Below are 22,848 nucleotides of genomic sequence, written 5' to 3' on the forward strand. Positions count from 1 at the left end.
GTTTTCTTCCCCTATGTCACTGGGCTCACCTGCATGCAAGTTTGTATAATTTACGGCTGTTCCATCCAGGAAACTGAATTTACCTGGAATCCCACCCCCCTTAATGCCCAGATATGCATATCTGTTAAATAACCTCACAATACTGAAAACAGCATCATTCTCCCCCTTATTCCTGGGAGATGCAATGGAACCACCCGCTTATTTGCCTGCTTCCAGTGTGGTCTCAAAATCGACTTCTTGTCCATTGATAGCAAACGTTTTTTGTTGTTATGGTCCCATCCAAAGCAAAGACTACACAAAATAAAGCAAAAGCTCTTGTTAAACTTTTTTGAATCATTTTACACTCTCACGATTACTACTATAGTGGGACTCCCTCTTTCTGTATTCTTCTATAATAAAATAACCCTTCCAAATAAAATAAGCAACACAAATTGCAAACTTCATACAACTCTCTCCTTCCCCACCCCTAGATTAAAAAACCCCAGAGCATAGGCTATGTCATGCTATCCTACCAAACACTGCCCTCTGCTGGATGTAACATCAATGACATGCTAAATTGAGTAGACTATTGCTCCTGTCTAGTGACTTCAGAACAAAGAGAATATAAACTCAAGAAGAGAGGAGAATGGAGGAGGGGACTTGAAAAGGGAAAAAGAGAAGGGGAGGAGAATTCATTAGAGTTATAAGACTAGAAGAGAATAGGAGATGGGAAAGAGATGGAAAAGAGAGGAGAAATATATGAATATGATGAAGTGGAGAGAGAGAAATTAAAATGAAAAGGAGTCAAAGGGAATGTGGATGGCAGGGGAAGAAATGAAGGAGAGAGAGAAGAATTTTAAATAAAGAAAATCCACTTTGCTCCTTAGGCTCCTATCTTTTAAAGACTAGTGCACCTGCTTAACTTTGCATACACTGAGTAATGGGACTGACTTCACTGGGACTATTCACAGTGTATAAAGTTGAGCACATGCATAAATCTTTGCAGGCCTTAGTTAGATATGACACTTGTCACTTTTGTAGCCACAGATTAACTGTGATGGCCATCAGCGTCACTCACAGAACTCGGGTGACCCAGAGAGATACTCCTGAAAGCACTTCTTCACAGAAAGGGATTATGCAATAAGCCACCTCTGACTTGTTTTCATCAGTGTTTCAACCTATCACAGTTATCTGGGGCTGCTAGGAGGAACCCTAGTAACTAATTATATAGTCCGCAAGTTAACCTCTTTAACACAATACAGAATGTATCATTGCCCATCCCCAAAGATCCTTGTTTCTTTGTATAAAAAGAATGTAAAAATAAATGGAACAAGACTCAGACTATTTTTAAGGAGCTGGTATTTCATGGCTTATTTTTTCCACACTTGTTAATCAAGCTATGGGTGAGGCGAAAAGCAAAAGCGGACAGATTACTTCCTTTCAGTCTGGCAATTTGATTTTTGAATCCTTTGAGGGTTTCTTCTAATTCAGGATTACGAATAGCAGGTAAGGCCTATAGACCAAACAAAAAAAAAATTCCCTTAAGTTTAAGCGTTAGGACCAGGCTTCACCGATAATGTGGAAGTCACTGTGCAAAATAAAAAGCAGTTTTCTAAAACACTTGTGACTGAGTTACATTTGTTTGATTTTTCTATGTGAAAGAATTTGATCTCAGTGTGTTAAATGAAGGGCCTTTTCATATGTTAACCATCCTGATAATAAACAAGGCTCATGGAAACTACTTTAAGAAGGAAACCATTTATGAAGAATTCAAATTGAGATCTTTGTGTTAATCTTTAATGCCCCACCAGTGCTTCACATCAGGCAAAAGAGGGTTTGGTAGGTGTACTGCTGTGCCTGGTTGACGCTAAGGCCATGGCTACACTAGAGAGTTGCAGCGCTGGTGAGGGGGTTACAGCGCTGCAACTTAGGATGTGGCCACACTTGCAAAGCACGGCCAGCGCTGCAACTCCCTGGTTGCAGCGCTGGCTGTACACCCGGTCGAGCCTCGGGTGTAGGGATTCCAGCGCTGGTGATCCAGCGCTGGTCAGCAAGTGTGGACGCCCACCAGCGCTTTTATTGACCTCTGGGGTATAAGGAGGTATCCCAAAATTCCTGTCCACAACAAACCGGAAGAAAGGGAGAGCTCGGAGTTCAGCCAAACTGCTTATTTAAAAAACAACCAGAGCTCCTGTTTGCTGAGCGAGCGGAAGCAGGCAGGGGAATTATTTTGGAATGTTCACAGCTGTTTGCTTGAAGAGAGAAACAGCACGCTCACACGGCAGAGGGGGAGGGAGAAGTCCGTGTTGAGCAGTTGCTTATCTGGTCTGATGGGTATTTAGCAGTACATAATTTGCATTTAGTGAATGAGAGAGGAGTGGGGGAAGGGAGTTAGAACTTTTAAAATGATTGAAGGTAGGCAGTGTGTATCTTACAGTCCTTAGACCTTGCAAGGCATGGAGCTGAGAACAGTGTCAACTCCAAAAATCCATTCTGTCTGTCTCCTCCACGCTCCCTGTCACCTTCCGCCCCACCCCCCTCTTTTGAAAAGCACGTTGCAGCCACTTGAATGCTGGGATAGCTGCCCACAATGCACCACTCCCAACAGCGCTGCAAATGTGGCCACACTGCAGCGCTGATAGCTGTCAGTGTGGCCACACTGCAGCGCTGGCCCTACACAGTTGTACGAACACAGCTGTAACTACCAGCGCTGCAAAACTGTAAGTGTAGACATGGCCTAAGATAGTGTATAGGCTTCTTGAGATCACTGACAGCTGGTGTAAGATACAACATCTTTCAGGCTGTTTCAGTGCTTCCTGGTCACAACACTGGGAAGCTGCAAAGATAGATTAAAAGCTAGCTTTGTAGCACTCACCCCCTTCACCTCCAATCCCCCAGGACCTGGGTGGTCAGGAGAATCTGGGCTATAATCTGTAGTTTTCTACTCTGTAGCTGCTAATGATAAAGGATGGCCTGCGCTCAGGATATAGTCAGAGAAGTAGATTTTGCTGTGATGAGATACTACTTGTGACTGGATAGCTGCTGTGGAAAGCCCGACCACATGGGGTGTTGGCGGTGGAGCAGAATCAAGTGTAACAAACTTGTAAAGTGGGTGTTGTATCTCCTTGTAATTATAATGGAAGGTAGAAGCTTTAGTGACGTTGGTCATGGATTCAAATCTTGTGGATAACTTTGCAGAAATGTAATCATCTCTTGTCAGCTTGTACAGTGCCATTTAGCTTAATTAAAATACTCTTACATTTAAAGTACAACTGTACTCTGAATAGTGACTCTGTAACGATGGCTTTGTGGAGATTCAGTTGTATAGTCTCTAGGAGGTTTGTATTAAACATATCCTTTTACAAAGAGAGAGACGTTTTTGTTCTCACTTCCAGTGCTGCAAAGCCAACCTAGTCTCAGACAATCAAGCTGCACTCTTTCCTACTGATACATCATCTCCAAGGTTATGCCTACCAGCAGCTGGGAGGGTGTGTCTCAGTGCAGACAGGCAAACACACACCAGCTCTGCTCAAGTAAGCATGCTAAAAATAGCAGTATGGCTGTGGTGGCATGGGCAGCAGCTTGGGCTAGCCACCTACATTTTACCTAGGACCCCAGAGGGGGTCAGGTGTGGCTACTCGAGTTGTTGTAGAGATATACCGTAAGTGTGAAGGTTCTGCAATCCCAGTTATGCCCGCAATGGGTATGTTGACACATTGTTTTAAAATCTACAGTAGCAGTCTCACAGTCCAGGTCTACAGACTCAGACTTGTGGGGCTTATGTGACTGTGCTAAAACCAGCTGTGTAGATATTCAGGCTTAGGCTGGAGCTCAGGCTCTGAAAATTGCCTCTGCCCTGGGCTTCAGAGCCTGAGTCCAAATGTCTGTAGACCTGAGCTCTGAGCCTCATGGCTGCAGGTTTTGAAATGCACCCAGTGACACCAATGCAGTCCTAGCTCTCATTTTTAGCTGCATCACTTCTGTAGCAATACCAGGAGTAAGTCACAGTAAGTTATCCTAGCCAGGAAATCCAGCAGACACAACTGAATAGACACGGGGAGAAGATCAGCTGAGTAAGAAGATGCCATTTTTACACAGTCACTTTTCGGAGTAGAACTGAAAGTTAAACTCAGTTATGGCCGTTTTCTTTAGACAGAGACACAGGCACATACAGACAGACCCCGCCACCCCCATAAGGCTAAATGAACAGATTGTTCTTTTTCACCTGGTTGTCCAGGCTGCCCTTGCTCTCCCTTATCGCATTGTTCACCCCAGGCCCTTGTGGCTCATGAAGCCCATCTTTTCCGGGAGGACCTCTCATGGAACTTGGTGGCCCTGGGAGACCTGCTGAAGGGAAATACATGAGTGAAAACTTGCCAAACTCCTTGCTGAGATTCTCTCAAATAATGCATTTAATTCAGAATAAACACTGCTGCTGACCTTCAAGGGAACAGATTGCATTACATCAGCTCAATAGCTTTTCATTACCCGACATGATTTAGGCGAAGGATGGATGCATGTCAGAGGCAGGACATTTACTCCCTACAATGAAAGAGCAAATGCACTTTCAGTGCCTAGAAACCTGGCCCATGCAGCATCCTTGGCATTTGGGTTGGAGGAAGCTGCTCACCTGTCGTCTAATCTGGAAGGAAGATCACACAATCGCCAATAGAGCTAAGTGGTGAGGGAGCCTGGGAAAGTTCTAAGAAAGGCAGTATCACTTATGTTCCAGCTTCCCAGAATGATCAGCTAGAGAGGCCACATACACACACACACACTGGTGTTCACTTCAAGAGTTCCTGGATTAGATACAAAGTTGAACACCAAGGCCCCATGTGATTGGTTCTCACTTCCAGCACTACTGACCAGGCTGGAAAGGCATCTAGAGTCTTTAACATTTAGTTACTTTTATAGTGAAATCATGATATTCCAGAGCAACTTCACTTTGCCCAAGAAGTCCCACTGACATAAAGGCAAATAGGATTTGGCTCTGTAAATAGGAGTTCACTACAAGCTGGAATTGTAGTATTCACATCACATGGAAAATAATTCCAGGTTTTCATTCTTCTGTACGATATGCAGAGATTATCTACATGACAAAAAAAAAGGGACCTTTAAAAAAAATGAGCTCAATATGTTTGGAACAACCTCTCTGCCCCCAGCCTCCGTGTAGACACATTTTGACTCCTTCACAATCACATTAGCTGGTGGGTGGAGTAACATTCTGAAAAACCTAAGTACCAAGCAGCACTAACTTTCAATGAGACTTGGGCTTCTAAATATCTGTCACTTTCAAAAATGGGACAGAAAATGCAACAAAGTAGAATTCGGTTTATCAGATACAAATAATGAAACACAGCAGAATATCTATATATCTGGGGTCAGTAACAACTGAAATTACCTTGCAGTCCTGGGTCTGCTTTTAAACCAGGCTTTCCTCCTCTTACAGGCAATTTGTTCAGTCCAGGTTTGCCAGGGATTCTCTGCATTCCTTCACGGTGGTCCCCAGCATGGCTGGTCACCAGCAAAAAGGCTATTGCTGTGACTACGTGAAACAATTGGGCTTACATTGTTGGAAGCCAGCTATAAAACAAAGTATTTACTACCCAGTGCTGAGTGCTTATTTTCAAAATGAAAAATGAGTGAGAAGTGTGAATTCTTTATTTCAAATTAATGTTTCTGTTTGGGACTGAAATCTTTTTAGCTTAGTCTTTTTTCCCCCCTGTGATACTAACATGATTAGTGTAGCTATAAAGTGTTTGGTGTTTGAATGATTATTGCAGTGCACCAAAATGAAACAATTAATTCTTTACAAAATATACTCATCTGTCTAGGGAGCAAAACTTTTTTTTACAAAGCTGTTGATTAACTTATCTCATTTTTTCTTGTGTAACACCAGTATTACTTATGCAGCAATAGGTAGGCATGTCCACTACAGTGAGAAAAAAACAAGCAAGATTACTCTGGGTACATTATCTTAGTTATTTATATCTTAAAAGGGAAAAGCAGCCATTCAGACTTTATTCTTCTTCTGCCTCTCTCACTTCATTGTCATAAATTTAGCATTTTATATACACTTCTGTATCAGTGGTGATTTCCTCAGTAAAAATCGACTGGAAATGTAAAGAAACTCTGAAAACGCACCTAAGATGGGAAGTTTAAATTGAGACTTTGTTATATTTGAACCAGATTTATTTTTTTGTAATTTATAAAGAAGTTCAACTTACCCCTCAGCTCCAATATCAAATGCAAAAGGAGCACCATAAAGGTCCAATTTGTAGGGCACATAATTGGAGATGCATTTTTGTGTCTATTGGAAATGTATCGTGTGTGTAATTGGATATATATTTGGCCAGCAACACAGACATTTGATAAGTTACCTTGAATGATTTTTGCTTTGATATTCTTTGTTTAAAGCCTTGCACAAGAACATTTGAAAGGTTAACATGCACTGATGCTTTCCTATTCCGTTGAGCTAAGATATTACATTTTAATTGAGTAAAACAGTCTTGGAGCAGAAGAATAGATGATTGCAGAGATGTCTGTCATGAGTTATTTGCAGGATATAACATTTCCATAGATCTTCTATTTACTCTAAGTATTAAATAATTACATCTCCATTGTGATTTTAAATGTCACAGAAGAAAAATAAGCGAGAACACAGATGACTTTTATTATATACATATTATTTTCTCATATACCATAGTGTGAAAGTGTTATATGCCCATGAGTGACCGGAGCTGACAGCTCATTAATAAGCACAATCTAACACAATAGCAACAAAGCATGCAAAACAGGACACACCATCTTCATCTGTGCCCTATTCAGAGTAACTCCCAGATAAAAATTTAGTTGTTGCACTAAGGTATAAGTAGATGCACCCAGAATATTGTAAGGGGAATTCCGTATCCCATTAAGAAGTATAGATCAACATGATTATATTAGGGGGATAATATCACCCATGAAACAGGAAGCCAGATTCTCATTTAGTTTAAATTCTCTTTACACAGCTCTGGCATTGCACAGAGGCCTTACAAGTGGTGGAAACATACTGGAAATGGAAGACCTCTTTATATTATCTTACATTTGTATGTTCCTGGTAAAAGTTGTTCCCTTCTAGTGGCTCTTTAGTGATCTATCTTAAATGAGCGAAGAGTCCTGTGGCACTTTATAGACTAACAGATGTATTGGAGCATGAGCTTTCATGGGTGAATACCCACTTCGTCACATGCATGTAGTGGAAATCTCCAGAGGCAGGTATAAATAAGCAAGCAAGAGTGAGTCAGGCTAGAGATAACGAGGTTAGTTAAATCAGGGAGGATGAAGCCCTCTTCTAGCAGTTGAGGTGTGAACACCAAGGGAGGAGAAACTGCTTTTGTAGTTGGCAAGCCATTCACAGTCTTTGTTTAATCCTGAGCTGATGGTGTCAGATCTGCAGATGAACTGAAGCTCAGCAGTTTTTCTTTGAAGTCTGGTCCTGAAGTTTTTTTGCTGCAGGATAGCTACCTTTAAATCTGCTATAGTGTGGCCAGGGAGGTTGAAGTGTTCTCCTACAGGTTTTTGTATATTGTCATTCCTAATATCTGATTTGTGTCCATTTATCCTTTTCCATAGGGACTGTCCAGTTTGGCCGATGTACATAGCAGAGGGGCATATGATGGCATTTGTTACATTGGTGGCTGTGCAGGTGAATGAACCGGTGATAGTGTGGCTGATCTAGTTAGGTCCTGTGATGGTGTCGCTGGTGTAGATATGTGGGCAGAGTTGGCATCGAGGTTTGCCGCATGGATTGGTTCCTATGTTAGAGTTACTATGGTGCAGTGTGTAGTTACTGGTGAGAATATGCTTCAGGTTGGCGGGTTGTTTGTGGGCGAAGACTGTCCTGCCACCCAAGACCTGTGAAAGAGAGGGATCATTGTCCAGGATGGGTTGTAGATCACTGATGATGCATTGGAGAGGTTTTAGCTGGGGACTATATGTGATGGCCAGTGGAGTTCTGTTGGGTTCTTTCTTGGGCTTGTCTTGCACTAGGAGGCTTCTGGGTACACGTCTCTCTGTTGATCTGTTTCCTTATTTCCTCTTGCGGGTATTGTAGTTTTGAGAATGCTTGGTGAAGATTTTGTAGATGTTGGTCTCTGTCTGAGGGGTTGGAGCAGATGTGGTTGTACCTCAGTGTTTGGCTGAAGACAATTATTGTGTGGTGTGTCCGGGATGGAAGCTGGAGGCATGAAGGTAGGCATAGTGGTCAGTGGGTTTTTGGTATAGGGTGGTGTTAATGTGACCATCGCTTATTTGCACATTGGTGTCTAGGAAGTGGACTTCCCATGTAGATTGGTCCAGGCTGATGGTGGGATGGAAGCTGTTGAAATCGTGGTGGAATTTTTCCAGAGTCTCCTTCCCGTAGGTCCAGATGATGAAGATGTCATCAATGTAGCTTAGGTAGAGAAGGGGCATGAGCGGATGAGAGCTGAAGAAGCATTGTTCCAGGTCAGCCATAAAAATGTTGGCATATTGTGAGGCCCTATGGGTACCCATAGCAGTGCCACTGGTCTGGAGGTATATATTGTCATCAAATTTGAAATAGTTGTGTGTGAGGATAAAGTCACAGAGCTCAGCAACCAGTTGTGCTGTGGCATCGTCAGGGATACTGTTCCTGACCGTTTGTATTCCATCTGGGTGTGGGATATTTCTGTAGAGAGCTTCTACATCCATGGTGGCTAGGATGGTGTTTTCTGGAAGGTCACCAATGCATTGTAGTTTTCTCAGGAAATCAGAGGTGTCACAGAGACAGCTGGGAGTGCTGGTGGCGTAGGGTCTGAGGGGAGAGTCCACATATCCAGACCGTCCTTCAGTGAGAGTGCCATTGCCCGAGATGAATACCCACTTCATCAGATGCATCCTACCCCTAACCACCCAGCAGGTTGGGGGAGGGAAATTAATTAAATCTGAAATTTGCTAAGTTCTTGCTTTTGAGTGCTTGAGTTTAGAACCTTAACATACTTTGAAACAATCCTTTTGGATTAATTTCCTAATTAAAAAAACAAACACTGAAAACTCAGAAATTCCATCATTTGGAACTATATTGAACCTCCAGCTTGGGTCATCAGCAAGGTTTGGGCCTTTACATCCACACCACAGAACTCTTTCTCTTGAGGTAACAAAGTGGTAGTAGGCTTAGTATGTGGATCAGACAGTAGAGGGGAAAGACACGTATACTGGGCCAGTGGGTTTCATACCTATTTACTAATAGAAAAGGAAAGTTAGAGCCGGTTGAAATTTTTCTGAGAGAAAAAAATTCCATCAGAAATGCTGCTTCAACAAAAGTGAAACCTTCCTGGGAACGTATCAATTTTCAATGAAAACGTCTTTGAAAATCTGATTTTTATAAGGTAGAAATGTTTTATTTCAACTTTATCATTTTGACTTTTCTGTTATATTACAATGCATAATATTAAATTAAGTCTAGACATTTTGATAAAGTCAAAACAAAATGTCGCTTTGATTTTTTTCCTAAATGAAATTTTGGAATTTTTGTTCCAATCAGAATGAAAAAACAAATAAACTTGGAATTTCCTGTGGCATAGAAAATCTGATTTGTAACCATCTGTAAGGAATGTAGAGAGTCAGGACTTCTGGGTTTCATTCCAGGTTCTGAATGGGAAAATCCTCTACTAGTAATAGGCCCATCTGCCCCATCCCTCCCACAAACCTGTTTGTCCCCCTCTCCTCCTCTTCTGTGCTCCACTGCCCAAATCCTGCCTTATTCCTACACTGCTCCTATCCAGACCCATTTAGGATGAGCACAGAGGCATCCGTACAGTTTTCTCTAACCCTTCTCTTCCCTTCCCCTCTCTCAAGGTCCTATGCCACTGCCTCTCCCCTTGAATCCTGTCTCCTACTGCTTCCCACCCCTATGTCTGGCTACTGTCCTGTTCCCACCCTTCACCCTTCCTGCAACCCCTTTTCCCCATGTCCTGCTTCCACTTCCTCAACACTCTGAAATCTAAGTCAGGCTGATTCCCCCTCCTTCTTGCTCCCTGGGCGACTTCCTGGTACAAGTGCTGGAGGAACCCACTAGGGGCCGTGCTCCTCTTGACCTGTTGCTTACAAACAGGGAAGAATTGGTAGAGGAAGTAGAAGTGGGTGGCAACCTAGGCAGCAGTGACAATGAGATGGTTGAGTTCAGGATCCTGAAAAAAGGGAGAAAGGAGAGTAGCAAAATACGGACCCTGGACTTCAGAAAAGCAGACTTAGACTCTCTTAGGGAACTGATGGGCAGGATCCCCTGGGAAGCTAATATGAGGAGACAAGGAATCCAGGAGAGCTGGCTGTATTTTAAAGAAGCCTTATTGAGGGCGGAGGAACAAACTATCTCGAAGTGCAGAAGGAATAGCAAATATGGCAGGCGACCAGCTTGGCTTAATAGTGAAATCTTTGGTGAGTTTAAACTCAAAAAATAAGCTTACAAGAAGTGGAAATTTGGACAGATGACTAGGAAAGAGTATAAAGATATTGCTCGAGCATGCAGGGGTGTAATCAGGAAGGCCAAGGCACAATTGGAGTTGTAGCTAGCAAGGGATGTGAAGGGTAACAAGAAGGGTTTCTATAGGTATGTTAGGAACAAGAAGAAGGCCAAGGAAAGTGTGGAACCCTTACTGAATGGGGGAGGCAACCTAGTGACAGACGATACGGAAAAAGCTGAAGTACTCAATGCTTTTTTGCCTTGGTCTTCACAGAGAAAGTCAACTCCCAGACTGCTGCACTGGGCAACACAGTAGGGGGAGGAGGTGAGCAGCCCTCCGTGGTGAAAGAACAGGTTAAGGACTATTTAGAAAAGCTTGACGTGCACAAGTCCATGGGTCCAGATCTAATGCATCCAAAGGTGCCATGTCAGAGTTGGCTGATGTGATTGCAGAGCCACTGGCCATGATCTTTGAAAATTCATGGCAATCGGGGGAGGTCCTGGATGATTGGAAAAAGGCAAACATAGTGCTCATATTTGCAAAAGGGAAGAAAGAGAACCAGGGGAACTACAGACTAGTCAGCCTCACTTCAGTCCCCAACAAAATCATGGAGTAGGTCCTCAAGGAATCCATTTTGAAGCACTTGGAGGAGAGGAAGGTGATCAAGAACAGTCAACATGGATTCACCAAGGGCAAGTAATGCCTGACCAACCTGTTGCCTTCTGTGATGAGATAACTGGTTCTGTGGATATGAGGAAAGTGGCTGATGTGATACATATTGACTTTAGCAAAGCTTTTGATACGGTTTCCCACAGTATTCTTGCCAGCAAGTTAAAGTATGGATTGGATGAATGAATTATAAGGTGGATAGAAAGCTGGATAGGTTGTCGGGCTCAACAGGTACTAATCAACAGCTCGATGTCTATTTGGCAGCTAGTATCAAGTGGAATGCCACAGGGGTCGGGCCTGGGGCCAGTTTTGTTCAACCGGCTTTGTTAATGATCTGAATGATGGGATTAATTGCACCCACAGCAAGTTCGCAGATGACACTAAGTTGAGGGGAGAGGTAGATAAGATGGAGGGTAGGATTATGGCCCAGAGTGACCTAGACAAATTGGAGGATTGAGCCAAAAGAAATCTGATGAGGTTCAACAAGGGCAAGTACAGAGCCCTACACTTAGGAAAGAAGAATCCCATCCACTGCTACAGGCTGGGGACTGACTGGCTAAGCAGCAGTTCTGCAGAAAAGGACCCGGGGATTACAGTGGACAAGAAGCTGGTTTTGAATCAGCAGTGTGCCCTCATTGCCAAGGCCAATGGCATATTGAGCTATATTAGTAGGAGCATTGCCAGCAGATTGAAGGAAGTGATTATTCCCCTCTATTTTCTGGTGAGGCCACACCTGGAGTATTGCATCCTGTTTTGGTCCCCCAACTACAGAGGGGATGTGGACAAATTGGAGAGAGTCCAGCGGAGGACAATGAAAATGATTAGGTGGCTAGGGCACATGACTTACGAGGAGAGGCTGAGGTAACTGGGGTTATTTAGTCTGCAGAAGAGAAGAGTGAGGGGGTGTGTGATAGCAGCCTTCAACTACCTGAAGGGGGGTTCCAGAGAAGATGGATCTTGGCTGTTCTCAGTGGCAGAAGACAGAACAGGAAGCAATGGTTTCAAGTTGTAGTGGGGGAGGTCTAGGTTGGCTATTAGGAAACACTGTTTCACTAGGAGGGTGGTTAAGCACTGGGATGAGTTACCTAGGGAGATGGTGGAATCTCCATCCTTAGAGGTTTTTAAGGTCAGGCTTGACAGATCCTTGGCTGGGATGATTTAGTTGGTGTTGGTCCTGCTTTGAGCAGGGGATTGGACTAGATGACCTCCTAAAGTCTCTTCCAACCCTAATATTCTATGATTCTTTGGTGGGGTTGGCAGTGAGAGCACAAGAGTCTACAGGCTTTCAGTTCAGGTGCCCAGTGCCACAACATCTCAGAGCAGCAACTTCAGGGAAAGTCCTGCTCAGATCCTGAAGCCCAGGATGGGGTATGCTCAGTTGCTCTCGGAGGATGGGGCGTGTGCACTCTGGTCACATGTAGGAACTCTGAGCAGATGACATATGCCCAGTACTGACATAACCATCAAAGAATTAAGCAGGCAAACACTAATCAGTTGCTCTACTGAGCATGTGCAAACAGTGGAGATTTCAAAGGCTCAAAACATGGCCAAATTTGGGAGTCTGATCATGGGAACAGCAAATGGCACTTCCCTGACACCAGGGCAATACCCCTACCAAATTTGAAGTTCCTATTCCGCAGCACAGAAGTGCCAGAATGTCTAAAACATTTCTTAAAGATAATTTGTTAAAATGGGTAAAACAATGCATGTTCTCCTCACCTAATCTCACTCTCAGAAATGGCTGAACCATTTTTGGTAAGACTTTTAAAAAAATTGTCTGACTGAAGCAGACAAACCTGAATAGTTAAAGTTTGACAAAGTTATAAGCAACTGAAAACTGGTTCCCAGGTTGTAATGGGAAGTGTTGGGTAACCTTACCTACAGGTATCGCTACCTGCACCAGCAGTAACACACACACATGAAATCACATAATCTGTGATGCTGTGTATAAGAAAAATAACCATTTGAATCATTGTTGCTGCCACTGTTATAAAATTGAAGCATATCTTGAACAAAGTATATCACGGAAGGCGTCAATGGAACAGTTACTATTTGCTAAGCATGTATTACCTTTGTATCTGAAGTTATTAATATTGCCCATGTATCTTAAACATGCGATGTATTCCTCAGTGACACCTCCCAGATAGAGTTACATGTGGAACAGACAGCGGTGTGTTGATGGCCTATCAGGGACACTCCACTTTCACAGTGGGCCATTGACAAACCCTCATCCTGTCCAGATAGCTCTTCCTGAGGATGCCTCAGACAGCAAGAATCCAATGGCCAACCCCCATGATTCAGCAAAGCGTGTAAGGGCATGTGATATGCTCAGGTGAATCTGGACTCCATCTTGGGCCAGTTACTTTCCACATAAAGGGGCTGTTCTCTTTGTTTGGGACAGTAATTTTCCATGCATATGGCAGGGGATATAAAAAGACACCTAAAAGAGCTCCATGTTGCATCTGTCCTGCTCTGAACTGTGGACTTACAACTAAAAGAAGCATCTTGAACTATGGCTTGAGGACCTTCCAATCTTTTGGAAGTTATCAGACAGACTTTACAAGCCAGCAGCCTATGACATCAGTGTTACAGACCTGATATAAGGACTTTGCAGTCATTAGTATGTATATGATCTATTAACCATTTATAACTCTCTGCATTTATTATTAAATCTTTAGTTAGTTTACTAAGGATTGGCTGACAGCATGGCATTTGGGTAAGATCTGTGCTATATATTGACCTGGGGATATGGGTCTGATCCTTTGGGCTTAGAAAGAACCTCACATATCGTGAAATGGGTTTTCAATAACCTCTTAATATATTAGACTGGGATGCCTGGATGGGAGCCAATGGCTGGAATGTCCATGGGAACTGTGTTTGGTTTCTGGTTAAACAATGTAGCACTGCAGAAGCTGTTTTGTTACTTGTTTGGTGAATCTAATTAAAGAATAAGCCACCATTTTTGGGTGGATCGTCTGCCCGGAATGTGGCATTCTCAGAGTGGCCTGCATGAGTCACCCCATCACATCAATTATAGGTTGTTTACACCAAGGAGGAAAAGGAGTTGTTTAGAGCTGGTCCAACTTGGAGTAATTGGATGAAGTCTAGAACAGGGGAAAAATTAGGCTAAATAGCAGGAAACATTCCTTAATCATGACATCTTTTTGAATGTGTATGGTCTCCTAAGGGAAGTGGTGGAGGCCCCATTGGTTTAGATATTTCAGATTGGATTGGAGATCAGTGGAGAACACACTATAGGGGATAACTCTGTCCTGATACTCTAAATAACAGACTAGTTACCTATTTGGTTACTATTTATCATAGCGTATGAAAGCTTCAGAAACTGAGCTCGCTATAAATAGGCACCACTTGAAATTCAAAGATCTCTGTGGAATTAAGTTTCATAATAGATGTCTGTCATTAAAGGTAACAAGAGCGAGACAGGTTCCCAGCTAGAAGTCAAATACACTTAACTTCCTGATTCTCAAATGTTTCTCTGAAAAAATCTTTTTTTGAATACATACTTAATCACAGCTTGCTGATTCTTCTTGGAACATTTAATTAACTTTACACAGCTGAGTACAGACACCAAGCTTTATGTGCTTTTGTCTCAAAAATTATAGGGCAAATGTCAGTTTTCATAATCTTTAAGACATCAGTTCACATAAGAGCCACTCCTGCAGGGATCAGGAGAATGTAATAATTTTATTAATGATAGCTGAACCTGAAAAGGTTTAGAAAAGGCCTCCGAACTTCAGGTGTTTATCCAAATTGGTTTCGGTGCACTCTAGGAATCAAGAAACTGCACATTTGGGGAGGTTCAGAAAGGAACAGTACAAGAAACCTTGTCCATCTCAGATATAGACAGTTGGTCCTCTGAAATCGAGTGTCCTTCATTTTTAATTATTACTATTTTTGCATTACAGTAGTACCGAGCTGCACAGTGCATACACATATTAAGAGACAACCCTTGTGCCCAATAGCTTTCATTCCAAACAGACAGGAAAGGCAAAGAATGGGAGAGGAAACAGACCCGGAGAGGGGAAACTACTCACCCAAGGTCACACAGCTTGTCAGCAGCAGAACAAGAAACAAAACCAGGTTTTGGTATTGACTTCAGTGGCACCAAGATTTCAACCAAGCTCTCAAGTCCCAGTTCAATCTAGTGAACCACACTGTCTCCCTAAGTGTTTTTCAGCCCCTTAATGAGCAGGTTACTTAGAACACCAGTATCCGCCATTAAACACCATTAAAAAGCACCACAAAACATCACTTCTTTCATGGCCTCTAAGAGAAGAGAACCCACTCATCCAGATGCTGTAACACAAGAGGAGAAAATAAGAGAAACTCTTGACAGTAGACAGGTCCTTATGCCTGGTATCCCATGCATCCACATCAAAGAAAAGAGGTCACTGGGGAGATGCAGGTACTCAGGCTGAACCCTATGTTAAGTCACCCACAGCAGCTTCAGCATCAGACTTTGGTTTTGGTACTATGCTGAAGTCCTACAAAAGGGGCAGATTTCCTGCTGTTTCTAGGCCTGTGTTTGATTTTTGGAAGTATAACCCCTCTTAAACCTATTTATCAGAAGGACGAGTGTTATCCAGCAATCTTCATATAAGAAAGGAAAGTCCTTCCAGCTGTGTAATGAAAAGATAAAATGAACGAAGTGGCTTCACTGTGACAATCAGATATTGATAAAGCCAAGAGAGTTTTGTTTGTAGACAAGTAAATCTTCCTTCTTCATAGAATCTATGCCATTCTAGTTGGCATATTTTTGGCTAAGACAACTTTCCAACAAAAGGACTTTAAGGAGGTTATTTTGCAAGTGAAGATTCAACATTTTGAAGTTCACATACTGGACATTATATCAAGAGTTGCTATTCCATGCCAATTTTGAAGTAGCAGTCATGTTGCACATTCTTAAACTGGCTGGAGACATTTGCTGTGTATTGGCCTATGCAAGGGACCCCCTCCTTTCCTGCCAAAAAAAGACTTTATTCCCTAATATTGGAACTCAAAGTTTTGCTGAAGCACAGTGTATGAATTGGCCATACAGAGGAGTCCCTACAGTGTAGGATAGTGTCCCTACAGTGTCACTCCCCATCATGGTGTAGAGTCCAACATTATGCAAGATCCATGTATAGCAACATCTAGGAAGATCTTGGGAACAGGAGAAGATAGGACCAGAATGTCTATTGCTCTGTATACCCTGTGATACCTCCTCTCTTTGCATTGATGATAGTGATGAGGACACTCCTGGGAAGCTGCTCCACTCTGGCTGCACAGATTGGGGAAGTGTGTGAGAAATTTCTTACCCTCTTCTGCTTGTGAGGATTCCCAATGCCCAGCCTATTTATGCAAGCTGAATGCCAAGTAGTAGTAGTGGTGGTGGGGGTGTGAGCCAAGGCTCTTTGAAATAAATGGCTAGACTCTCATTGACTTCAGTGGGCTTTGGATCAGGCCCTATGTCACTGCTGGCAGCTCTCTTCTCAAACCTTGCCTTTGCTAGTCTGATGATGGTGATCAGATGTGCAAGTGGCTTGTGTGGGTGTGTAAAATCTATTCAGTTTACACATCGGCACAATATTGTCTAAGGGTTAGTACGATAGAGAAGAGTCTTGATAGAACTGTAAAATACTGTAAATGACTATTTCTATAGTGCTATAGGGGAACATGGTATTTGACACACACAAACAAAATGAGCAGCTTGCAGCATAGCTAAATGATCTATGATTTCCAAAGTTTTCGTTGTGGTCTCCCTTTATAATAACTGAGTCGAATTTTATTGCAGGGTTTTGTACTACACAGTATGGCCTCAGTTCTGCAAAGAGATGCATATAACCAGGGTTTTGGAGCGGAGCCTGGAGCTGGAAAGTGGAGCAGTTCCGGAGAAGTGGAGCTGCAGGTTTTTGCCTGGAGCTGGAGCAGAGCCGGAGCACAGCTCCAAAGCCCTGCATATAAGTGGATCCACCATGTTTTTCTTCACTGAAGTATATCTGTGTGCATTTCCTTCCAGGATTGAGACCTGTTCCTCTAATGTTGTTGCATAGTATATGCTGCATTATCTAGGCATGTAACTACAATGGAATGTACAAAGTTATCTTAGCATGGGACTCCTCAAACACACTAAGCCAAACCCTGAAGTCCTTATCTGGAGCTTAATCAGCCACAGTGAGACAAGGCAGAGTTTGGTTACTATAATTAACCCCCTCTCAAATTAGGCATAGTTCTAGTTACAAACCAATCACCTCCGGTAATTACTATTTCCTTAGTAAGCATGAGGAAGGAAAATATTACATCATGATTTTGTTTCTCTCAGATAAAATAATCACAGAAGACATTAGCTATATTGCTGAGAGAAAAGGCTCCTGTTTATGTCTGAGACACAGAATATTGCATGGACTCTGCACTATGAAATAACTGAGAGGAAATGCTTTAAAATTCACAGATAGTGAGGCGGTACTGGTCGCATTGTCTGTCATTCCAGCTGCCATCAATGTACATCTCCACACAGTTTTCCCCTCCTTTGCCATTTGGCTCAGAAGTGTACCAATTGTTATAAATCAGAGGTTTCCCATCCAGATATTGGAATTCACCTGGAACATCACTCTCCCTTATACCCAGATAAGCGTATCTGTTAAACTGTTTCACAATATCCAAAATAGCATCGTTTTCCTCCTGGTTCTTGGGGGTGGCAATGGAGCCACCAGCATGTTCACATGCTTTTAATGTGCTTTCAAAATTGACTTCTTTCCCATTGGTGGTGAGAATTTTTCCCCCCACTTCTGTTATTTTTCCTTCCAAAGTAAGGACTGCAAAGGAAAGAGAAATTTTTTCTCTTATTTTATACTAAATTTATACTGTCCATGTTGCTACTATATTCCTGGCTTCAACCTTGATAAGTTTATGGAGGGGATAGTATGATGGGATAGCCCAGTTTTGGCAATTAATTGATCTTTGAATATTAGTGGTAAATGTGCCCAATGACCTGTGAGGGAACACTAGATAGGGTGGGATCTGAGTTACTACAGAGAATTCTTTCCTGGGTGTCTGGCTGGTGAGTCTTGCCCACATGCTCAGGGTTTAGCTGATAGCCATATTTGGGGTCAGGAAGGAATTTTCCTCCAGGGCAGTTTGGCAGTGGCCCCGGGGATTTTTCACCTTCCTCTGCAGTGTGGGGTGCAAGTCATTTACTGGAAGATTCTCTGCACCTTGAAGTCTTTAAACCATGATTTAAGGACTTCAATAGCTCAGACATAGGTTAGGGGTTTATTACATGAGTGGGTGGGTGCGATTCTGTGGCCTGTGTTGTGCAGGAGATCAGATTAGACAATCATAATGGTCCCTTGTGACCTTAAAGTCTATGAATCTATGAGAAACTGCCACAGCCTGTTTGATGTTTATCTTCACGTGCTGCCCAACATGCTGGACACGTACAGCAGTTGTTTGCACTATGCTGTGCCTAGTCCCTTCTGATTCTAATCTATGTAAGTTCTGATACTCCGTTCATACATATAGTATGCAGAATGCTCAGCATGTTGTATAGCCTAAGCACCCATCTATGTCCCATCTTATGGACAGCCTTTTGCATTGCCATATATACTGCATAGACACACACTGACCAATCTTTCTTGGGTACTTATGTGGCCTCCATTACTGCAGTATCTGAGCGCCTCACAAATTATCTTTACAACACCTATGTGAGGTAGGGCAGTACTATTATCTCCATGTTATGGTACAGAAAGGCTGAATGAGTTGCCTAGGGTCACACAAAAAGTTTGTGGCAGAGCAGAAATTGAACCCTGGTCTTCCACATCTGAGGCTGGGCTGCTGGATCATCTTTCCTCTTCTTCCAATGCGCAACAAACACCTCAACATACTTAATTGGTGTTTGGAAGTAAGCTTTGGTGAGGAAAGGTTTAAAATTGAATAAAGTTTTTGAAATGTAACTTACTTTAAGTTGGGCTCTCATGATTCATTTTGTACATTGCATTTTACACAAGTTGTGAGAAAAAGCAGAAAGATTACCTCCTTCCAGTCTGGTAATTCGATGTTTTAAAACCTGGAGGCTTTCTTGCAATTCAGGATCGACAGATGCAGGCAGGCCTAAAGATAATAATAATAATTATACAATTAATTTAAATGCGACTTCACTGATATGAAAAATGCATCATATACAATTAATAACAATTTTCCAAAATTGTCTTGTGCTTGATGTATGTCTGTCAAGGTTTCTTCCCCACTCTGAACTTTAGGGTACAGATGTGGGGACCTGCATGGACATTTCTAAGCTTAATTACCAGCTTAGATCTGATATCTCTGCCACTCCCCCCAAGCACTACTTTTTTCCCTGGGTAGTCTTGAGGGACTTCACCAATTTCCTGTGAACACAGATCCAAACCCCTTGGATCTTAAAACAATGGGAAATTAACCATACCCCCTCCTTTCTCCCACCCACTTCTGGTGGATCCAGATCCAACTCCCTTGGATCTAAAAACAAGAAAAAAATCAATCATGTATTAAGAAAAAGGCTTTTAATTAAAGAAAAGAAAGGTAAAAGAAAAACCCTCTGGGAGAGATTAGCATACTAGCTACTCTCACAGACAACAGATTCAAAACACAGAGGATGTTCCCCTGGACAAAACTTTAATACACACAAGAATACCCAAATTTGATAATTCCCTTAATGGTACCGAGACAAGTTACAAAGAAAATAAACATAAACCTGTTTATCCCTTTCTAAAACTTACTACTCTGATAAGAGGCTGATTCCTTGATCTTTTTCACTCTGGCTGAAACTGAGCCTCTAAACAAAGAGAAACTTCCCTCCTTCCTTTTGAAACATCTTATTCCCCCATTGGTTCCTCTGGTCAGGTGTCAGCTAGGCTAGGTGAACTTCTTAACCCTTTACAGGTAAAAGAGGCATTAACCCTTAACTATCTGTTTATGACAACGTCACTTTCATTTTCTGTGGTGGAAAATTCTATTTCTCTGTATTTATATATTTTTGAAGAAACTTTATCACATATTAATTGTTCTTATACATAATATATAAAGTATATGCCTATTGAAACTACAGAGAGTTTCAACTGGAGAGTAGTTACTTAAAGCACATTACATGTGAAATAAGATCTATTTTTCTAATCTGAAGTCTTCTGTGTATGTGAAATCCATGAAGGGTTAATCTTTTAGAAATTGTATCCTGCGTAGGCTGAGCCAATTAGAACTTGCTGTGATTTAAATTTGCAACTTGACAGCCACAATGGAAAACTTTAGTGGGTTTGGAGTTCTTGTGATATTGAACAGAACTGGAATTCTCTTCTCTGCTTCCTTTATGGTCAGTTAAACACTTATAGTTTTTCAGTATGCTTCTATCTGAATAGGGACTGCAAAAATGTCAATGTAGGGTTCCATGTAGGTTCTCTTCAGGATGAAGTATAAGTATGTTTATAGATATAGAGATTTTAAAAACAAAAACTCCCAGCATGCAAGTTTTTCATAGGATCTGAGAATCAAGCTGGCTGTTTTTTGTCATACAAAATCATCACCAGTAATAAAACTTCCGCAGGTGAAATTATGCCATCAGTGACACTTGTACAGTCCCATTGCCATCAGTGGTGTAGCATAACTGTAACCTGATTGTTAGTAGTAAAACGTATTTGAGTCAATAGAGTCAGCAGATCTGATAGATACAGGAAGCAGATCAGTTGAATAATAAAGGTACCATTTTTACATAGTCACTTCTAATAGCAGAACTGCACTTTAATAGACTCAGTTACTTTTCCCTGGACTGCTTTATACACAGCACAAGTATCCAGTATTTTGGACTAAACAAAGATTTGTCTTATTCACCTTGTGGTCCAGGCTCCCCTCTCTCCCCCTTGTTACCTTTTTCACCCTGGGGTCCTTTCACCGCAGGAACCCCATCTCTTCCGGGAAGACCTGGCATGCCCTGGGGCCCTGGAGGACCTGGAGAAGAGCAGCACACAAATGAAAAACGTACAACATTTATTTTCAACCAATGCATTTTATGGGAAATTCAGAATAAACATGGGTTTAACAGATGCTGGTGTGAAAGTAGAATGAATTATATTGTAAAAATAAGAATGGATTAAAGAAATGTTGCATGTACCTTTAAGCAGAATTAAGAAATGTTGAAATACAGGTGCCAGGAAAAGAAATATTAGGCATAAACAAGGGTGCTAATGGTGAACATTAACAGAAGATCAGTAATAGTTAGTAAGGAAATAAGATATGCATGCCTAGCCCAGGTAAATTTATCAGATTCTGCTTCCTTTGTTATCTTGTTAAGTGCTCGCCCTTTTATCTGTATAAATAAGATAATTTGTGTCTTGTATGGTGCTCACGTTATCTGGGTGTTATTAGCAGAGCACTGTGCTAATAAAACAGAGTGGTCTGACAAACTGTGAGTCCTGAGTCTAACTTTGACACTGGCCAGCAAAGCAACACACTGCATTGTGCTTCTGAATAACTTCATTAATGCACAAGCCTCAGGTGACTGTTGGCTTCATAACAGAGGCAAAACACTGGCTCCCTGGAATGAGCAACCAAATACATGTTGGGAACCCAACTACTTGAACCTTGGTTTTGACAGATTGACATTTTTTGACAAAAAAAAAAAATTGTCAGAAAATTCCTAACAGGCTGTATTAAAATTGCCACTTTTTCTCCTTCGGCTTCTCACTCTTCTGCCAAAGAACTGCTTTGGTTTCCCTCTCATTTCCGCAACATTAATGTTCCTCCTACTCCACACACCACTGGGAGTTGTTGCACCAGCAGAAGTTTACTATAAGTTGGAACTACAGGACAATTTCACTCTAGAAATTAAAGCAGAAATGCACTGTATTTACTGACTTCACCATAAGAGGGTTCTACTGTGCATTAAATAGAACTCACCATTTTTTATTTAATCTGACTCAAGGAAACAGGTGATAAACCATCTAGTATACTAAGCATAATAGTAAACACAGCAATACATCTATTTAAAAGGGGATATAACCACTGACCATACCTGGTGGGCCTGGGTCTCCTTTCATACCATCTCTTCCATCTCTTCGAGGTAATCCACTGGCTCCTGGGGTGCCAGGGATTCCAGGAGTTCCTGCACACTTCTCCTCAGCATGACACATCATCAGAAAAAAAAACTGCTGCTGCAAGTATGGCCTGGTCCACACTATGCTGTTAAACCAATTTTAACAGCGTTAAATCGATTTAACGCTGCACCCGTCCACACTACACTGCTCTTTATATCGATTTAAAGGGCTCTTTAAATCGATTTCTGTACTCCTACAAAACGAGAAGAGTATCGCTAAAATCAATATTACTATATCGATTTAGGGTTAGTGTGGACGCAAATCTACATTATTGGCCTCATTCTTTTACAGTAGCTACCCACAGTGCACCGCTCCAGAAATTGACGCTAGCCTCGGACCATGGATGCACACCACCGAATTAATGTGCCCAGTGTGGACGCGCACAATCGACTTTATAATATCTGTTTTATAAAATCAGTTTAAGCTAATTCAAATTTATCCTGTAGTGTAGACGTACCCTATGTGAAGTGACAGCATTGTTCAGGCCAACTACAAAAGCAAGTTGTATTTACCATGCAATTCTGCACTGAGAAAAATAGGAGCTGATTTATGCTAACTGGAAATAATGAAGAAGTGGTCATTGTTAGATTCAAATTTGACCTTGAATGAAGACTTCAATT

General features: G+C 42.0%; 1 protein-coding gene and 1 long non-coding RNA gene across 4 annotated transcripts in view; one reads left to right on the top strand and one right to left on the bottom strand.

Moving 5' to 3' along the window:
* Positions 1-17,511, top strand: part of LOC115655446 — a 50,175-nt gene extending 32,664 nt beyond the window's left edge. The window contains exon 3 of the long non-coding RNA XR_004001390.1: positions 16,906-17,511. This is a non-coding gene — a long non-coding RNA (uncharacterized LOC115655446). The remainder of the gene's footprint in view (positions 1-16,905) is intronic.
* The window catches only part of LOC115655442 (collagen alpha-5(IV) chain-like), a 25,482-nt gene continuing 2,634 nt past the window's right edge, over positions 1-22,848 (bottom strand). Inside the window, exons 2-7 of one of the 3 annotated variants that reach the window (XM_030570893.1) lie at positions 22,147-22,313; positions 21,003-21,083; positions 19,143-19,220; positions 5,381-5,524; positions 4,205-4,326; positions 1-1,492 (exon numbers count right to left, since the gene is read on the bottom strand). In XM_030570893.1, coding sequence (XP_030426753.1) covers positions 1,343-1,492; positions 4,205-4,326; positions 5,381-5,524; positions 19,143-19,220; positions 21,003-21,083; positions 22,147-22,267 — 696 coding nt within the window. In that variant the 5' untranslated portion in view covers positions 22,268-22,313 and the 3' untranslated portion in view covers positions 1-1,342. Of the gene's footprint in view, positions 1,493-4,204; positions 4,327-5,380; positions 5,525-19,142; positions 19,221-20,966; positions 21,084-22,146; positions 22,314-22,848 lie in introns of all 3 variants that reach the window. The other 2 variants (XM_030570892.1, XM_030570891.1) reach the window with 2 other exon arrangements.

This window comes from Gopherus evgoodei, chromosome 7 (genome assembly GCF_007399415.2).
Source record: "Gopherus evgoodei ecotype Sinaloan lineage chromosome 7, rGopEvg1_v1.p, whole genome shotgun sequence".
NCBI classification, from domain to species: Eukaryota; Metazoa; Chordata; order Testudines; family Testudinidae; genus Gopherus; species Gopherus evgoodei.